Here is a 5,786-nt window from a genome sequence, read left to right as displayed (position 1 = left end):
GATCGTCTCCTCCTCTCGTCGCTGTTGAGGAAACCGGACGGAACGGGGAGGAATCCGTGCCGTGCAGTGCAGCTGCAGATTCTCCCCCACAATTTTTTTTATTTTTATATAAAAGAATAGAGGGACGAAATCCTTAGGGGAAAGCATCCGTCCGCACGCACGGCACCGCCCGGACCCAAGCACCAGCACGTTTGGATTCGGGTCCGCTGCCCGGTGGGCCCGTCCAGGCCCGCCTACCTACCCCCTCCCTCCCCTCTCCTCCCGCAGCTGGGCAGCTAGCCAAGCCACCCCCAAGGAAGGACTCGCCGTCCCCATCTTCCTTCCCCACCCCGCCTCCTCCTCCGCCACGCCACGCCACCTCCTCCCCCCTCCGCCTCGCGCCCTCCGCCGCCCGGATCCCTCGCCGCCGGCCGCTCCCCCCCGCGACCGCCCTCCCCCACGCCTCGGATCGCAGGCGGGTAAGCTGACCCTTCCCCCCTTCTCCCCTCTCCCCAGTCCCTGCTCTCCTGCTGCTGCCCGCCGCGCCATGCTATGCCCCAGCTGGGCTCCCCTTCCGCGCGGGGCTCGTAGGATTGGCTCGATTCCGTTTCGTGCTGTCTGCTGCTAGTGGACGATGATCTAGTCAATTGCGGGTGCCCGTAACCTGTTCGTCCTACTGCCTGCGTTGCCCTGCCCCCAATTGCAATTACAGGCTAAGCTAGGTTGTTGATGGCGTATACGTACTAGGTAGGTCATGTCTCCGAGCATCAGCTTCCCGGTGTGGTGCGTGTCGCTGTTAACCTCTGGCCCTGTGTTCATTTCATACTTACTAGTTCTGACTTCTCGCCATGTTCTGGAGTTAGAATGGGGCTGCGGTTCTCATTTCTGATACCTGGACTGCATGATTGAATTGGTACGGAACTGCGGGTAGCAGATCGATGCATGCACACATGTCAATTGCGGTTGCTTGTAACCTGTTCGTCCTACTCCCTTGCGTTGCCCTGTCTGTCCCCATTTACATCTGCAGGCTGAGCTAAGTCTTCTGTGGATGGCGTATAGGTACTAGGTAGGTCATGTACCGAGCTTCTCTGTGTGCTGGTGTTAGTTAACCTCTGTCCTGTGTTTATTTTATACTAGTTCTGACTTCTGACCATGTTCTTCTAAGTTCGAATGAGGGAGGCTGCAATTCTGACTTCTGATGCCCGCTTGTCTGATTGTACTAGTAGGACATTTTGTGGGTGCCTGATGCCCTGATTGACGCACACATGCCGCGCTAGGTAATGACGAGCTTGCCTGAGAGGGGTGCAGCACCACCATCCAATCCTACGCCATCATCGTCGTGCGTGGGAGACGCCGCCGTAGCCTCTTCTTCTTCGTCTACTTCTTCTGCCCCAGAGGAGCAGAGGAAGGACGGCGGCCCGAAGCAGTGCAAGGCGTCCATCCTCTCGAGCGTTCTCACCATCTTCGAGCCGGACCAGGATCAGTCAGGCAGGTCAGGGGGGCACGCCTCCGGGTCCTATGCTTGGTCGAGGGTTCTGAGGCGGTTTGTGGGTGGCGGCTCCATGTGGCGTTTCCTGGGATGCGGCAAGGCTCTGACCACCGCCGACGTCCAGTTCCTTGGAAAATGCTACAAGCTGTCGTCCGAGGAGTCGTCGAGTGACTCGGATTCTGAGGGCGGGCATGCTGCGTTCTTGGAAGACTTCTCGTCAAGGATATGGATCACCTACAGGAAAGGTTAGTTTGGCCTGTTCTTGTTTACAGAACAATGTGTATACTAAAACTATCAATGTGGCAGAGTTGGTGGCGAGCTGTTGACATGATCATTTTTTTGGTCACAGGTTTTGATGCCATATCTGATTCCAAGCTCACAAGTGATGTCAACTGGGGTTGCATGGTTAGAAGCAGTCAGATGCTGGTTGCACAGGTGAGTCTGCGCTTGATTTGTTTGTTTTGAAACCCTTCCTTAACTGACCACTGCTGCTGTAGCGCTGTTACTAAATTGGGCTTTGGACACATTTCTTTTTTTTGCAGGCACTGATTTTTCATCATCTTGGAAGGTCTTGGAGAAAGCCCGCACAGAATGTAAGATACATGACTTCCCTACTCTGATCTCATAGAGCTGCTCACTATGCAAAAGGCAAAATTGAAGTGTTTCTATTCAGTTACAGTAGGTGATGGTGGTCTTTTAATTCTTAATGTAGGGTTTCTTATAGTGGTCAATGTTCATATGCAGCCATCTAACCCAGAATATATAAGGATCTTACACCTGTTCGGTGATTCTGAAGCCTGCGCTTTCTCCATTCACAATTTACTTCAAGCTGGAAAGAGTTACGGTCTGGCTGCTGGATCATGGGTGGGTCCATATGCTATGTGTCGGGCATGGCAAACCCTTATCCGCACAAACAGAGAGCAACCTGAAGTTATAAATAGGAATGAAAGTTTTCCTATGGCACTCTATGTGGTCTCGGGTGATGAAGATGGTGAAAGAGGTGGAGCTCCAGTCGTTTGCATTGATGTTGCTGCTCAGCTTTGCTATGATTTCAATAAGGATCAATCAGCATGGTCGCCTATTCTTTTGTTGGTTCCTCTGGTTCTTGGTCTTGACAAAATTAATCCAAGGTAATCAGCGAGTCACTACTTTTTTTGTGCTTTGGCGGTTCCTGTATCTATTTTTGGTGATCTGATGATAGTCATCCTGAGTAAAACTAGGAATATAAATGGAGAAGTACCTTGCTGACCTACCAGTTACGTGACTTTATTTAATTTACTCCTATTTATTACTCCTGGAATTATCTATTTATCGGGACAGATAATACCCCATTCTAGGAAGGGCTGAGTTGAGTATTATTAATTTAGAAGATATGCTCACCTTCTTATTTCCCGTCCTTAGTTTAGGAAAGTGGAAAGTTTTTTCCTTTTATTTTAGGAATTTTGGGAACAGAACATTTCAACAAAGGAAGTCTTTCACCGGTCAAACAAGACGTAAGACTTAATCTAAAAGAAATTACTAGATTGAATCTATTTGCATTAAAAAACCAATCAAAAAAGGGCGAGCGAAGTAAGTGATCGAAAAACTTTGTTCTTTGTTCGTCCTATCTATAAGAGGAGAGCATATGAAAAATGTAACCCATTCTTTCGTTTTTTTAGCTCACTGGCCATTTATATTTCTGTTATTTAAAATACATACACCACACACTGCTCTTAACTTCTTATAATCTGATTTGGTGGCTAGTTTTCCTGATCTTAATCATATAGAGGCAAATTAACCTTTCAACCCTTCACAGCTATCAACTGGACTAGGACACTAGGTTATGCATAGGGTCGCCCCTGAATATTAAATGTTTTCATTGATGGCTTGGTAGGAAATCATTCTAATTTTCAACCTTTTCCTGCCATGGTGTCACATACTATCTGATAGCGATCCTCCGTAAAACTAGGAATACAAATGGTGAAGTGCCTTGATGACCTACGAATTACTTGATTACATTTCTGTTATTTTTAAAATACTCCTTATACTCTGTTTTGGTGGCTAGTTCATCCTCAGTAAAATTACGAATACAAATGGTGAAGTGCCTTGCTGACCTACCAATTACTTGACTACATTTCTGTTACTTTTAAAATACCCCTTATACTCTGTTTTGGTGGCTAGTTTTCCTGATCTTCATCAGATAGAGGCAAATTAATCTTTTGACCTGTGAAAGCTATCAATTAGACTAGGTTATGAGTAGGGGTGCCCCTGTGAATACTAAATGTTTTAATTGATGGCTTTGGTACGGAATTATTCTAATTTAAACCTTTTCCTGCCATGGTACATACTATCAGGTACATCCCACTACTAAAGGAGACATTCACATTTCCTCAAAGCTTGGGCATTTTAGGTGGAAAACCTGGAGCATCAACTTACATTGCTGGGGTGCAGGATGACAGGGCACTCTACCTAGATCCCCATGAGGTTCAGCTGGTAAAAACTTCAGACTTTTCAGTTATTTAGCACATACAGACATCAATTTCACAAATGTTGCAGGCTTGTAGTTTTTGTACCTTCGGTGAAAGCAATCTGATCTATAAGCTGTATGGAATGCAAACATGATGTGCTATTTTTTTATATCTATAATTAGAGTTTAATTTAGCACCACTGAACTAATCGGTTCCTTTGAACGGAGCTCTCAGCTCCATCCTCCCATTCAATGAGTTAGTAGTAGTGTCTATTATGCATGCTGTCATCACTACTAGCAACCAACTATCACATTTTGGGAGCCTGTTTTGTGCATGCCCTGCTGAGAAAGGCATTTATTGCTTTTATTGGCTTGGCGTCCACTCTGTAGTTCAGAAGCATGTGTGTTAGATTTCAACATGTGTCCCAAGAATTCTGGAGTCGCAAACAATTATTGTTCTCAGTGCATGAAAAGCTGACTTCCTCTCGAGGAAAATGATAGAACAGGTATCCAGGGAAAGAAAAGAGGACAATAGGCTGTCCGATGGTTCATTTCACTATGCTGCACACATGTAGAATGCTTATTTATTTTTTTATCTTGAGCATGTATTTACTTTGTTCCAGTCTGTTGATTTCTGCCGTCTTTTGTTTGATTGGAATGCCATTTTCTATCAACAATCATATCAAGTTGTTATGCATAGCATCTGTGCTTTGGGGCATTTGACTTTTGAGCTATGGTGTTAATACCGGGCTGCTCTTTAATGTCAGGCAGTTAACATAGCATCTGATAACTTGGAGGCAGACACTTCCTCGTACCACTGCAGGTATGTGCACTATTCTATTTACAGACAGTTAAGAAGGTTCCACTGTTCAGTTTCCTTTCCATTCTCAAATGACCAAACCCTAATTCGTGTGTCAACTCTTGAACAGCACCGTCCGTGATATGCCTCTAGACCTGATAGATCCATCCCTGGCTATTGGTTTTTACTGCCGTGACAAAGGTGAACTTCTGTCCCTCAGACTCATGAGTCGGGTCAATCAAATTTTAGTCTCTTAACCTTTTTTTATTTCTTTCCAACTTCTTGTATGCAGATGACTTTGATGATTTCTGTTCTCGGGCCTCGGAGTTGGCAGAGCAGGCGAACGGAGCACCGCTCTTCACTGTCGTGCAGTCAGTTCAGCCATCGAAACAGATGTACAACCAGGATGACGGGTCCGGCTGTTCAGGCTACGGCGTCTCCGACAACATTGACACGGAGGACCTCGATGGCTCCGGCGAAACAGGAGAAGACGAGTGGCAGATTCTCTGAATGAAAGGGAAGTTTAACTTCAGTGTTGGGTTAAACCTTCACATGACCACACCTTGGGTAAATGTCCCCCCTGTGTGAAGTAAAGACTTCAAAAACCTCGTGTGAAATCTAGGGTTTCCAGTTCTACGGAACAAGCGGGTGTGCCGCTTGTTCCGGGTAGCTGGGAGGCTGGAAAAGTTAGGAGCCGTTACGCTGATCATCGGCACAAGTTGGTTTGATGGAAAATTCCTCTGTACCATACCATACGTGCTGTTGTGGGTGACTGCAAAATGTATCTATTGATTGGTTCACGCTAGGCAAATTGGCAGATTGGTTATAAATGTTTCCTTTGTTGCCATGTTTGTGATTCGATTTCGGGGTCGGGATCTTTGTTTTGGAGCTGCTTTTGTGAAGGGGCACGTTAGGTATCGCAAGGTGGTTCAGGGGGCAAGAAAGGCACACGCTATGTATGCACAAAGCCAAAGATTTTTCTTCTTCTTTTTCTTCAGTCCCATGCAGAATGTGCCATAGACTATTCTAGAACAAATCATTTTACATTTTCCCTAGAAACAGGCCTTATTTTG

The 5,786-nt window shown here is 46.1% G+C and overlaps 1 protein-coding gene across 2 annotated transcripts; it reads left to right on the top strand.

Moving 5' to 3' along the window:
• The first annotated feature begins 310 nt into the window (after nt 1-310).
• On the top strand, nt 311-5,560 carry LOC119357167 (cysteine protease ATG4B-like). 2 transcript variants are annotated; one of them, XM_037624151.1, is made up of 9 exons: nt 311-458; nt 1,203-1,713; nt 1,818-1,903; nt 2,011-2,061; nt 2,213-2,598; nt 3,802-3,940; nt 4,682-4,737; nt 4,844-4,914; nt 5,006-5,560. In XM_037624151.1, exons 2-9 carry the CDS (start codon nt 1,260-1,262, stop codon nt 5,221-5,223), a joined length of 1,461 nt encoding a protein of 486 aa, XP_037480048.1. In that variant the 5' UTR covers nt 311-458; nt 1,203-1,259; the 3' UTR covers nt 5,224-5,560. The 2 variants fall into 2 exon arrangements, with proteins under 2 accessions (XP_037480048.1, XP_037480049.1); XM_037624152.1 differs by having other exon boundaries at nt 329-458; nt 1,206-1,713.
• The last annotated feature ends 226 nt before the right edge of the window (nt 5,561-5,786 follow it).

The sequence above is a fragment of the Triticum dicoccoides genome, chromosome 2A (genome assembly GCF_002162155.2).
Source record: "Triticum dicoccoides isolate Atlit2015 ecotype Zavitan chromosome 2A, WEW_v2.0, whole genome shotgun sequence".
NCBI lineage: Eukaryota > Viridiplantae > Streptophyta > Magnoliopsida > Poales > Poaceae > Triticum > Triticum dicoccoides.
Note: the sequence above shows the minus strand (reverse complement) of the source record. Positions and strands in the feature narration are given on the sequence as shown.

Bases quoted from the DNA above. Each gene is read 5' to 3' on its own strand.
- LOC119357167 (XM_037624151.1), top strand. From the start codon at position 1,260: ATGACGAGCTTGCCTGAGAGGGGTGCAGCACCACCATCCAATCCTACG. The intron at 3,941-4,681 runs GTAAAAACTTCA...CTTTAATGTCAG, and splicing joins ATCCCCATGAGGTTCAGCTG to GCAGTTAACATAGCATCTGA. The intron at 4,915-5,005 runs GTGAACTTCTGT...TCTTGTATGCAG, and splicing joins TTTTTACTGCCGTGACAAAG to ATGACTTTGATGATTTCTGT.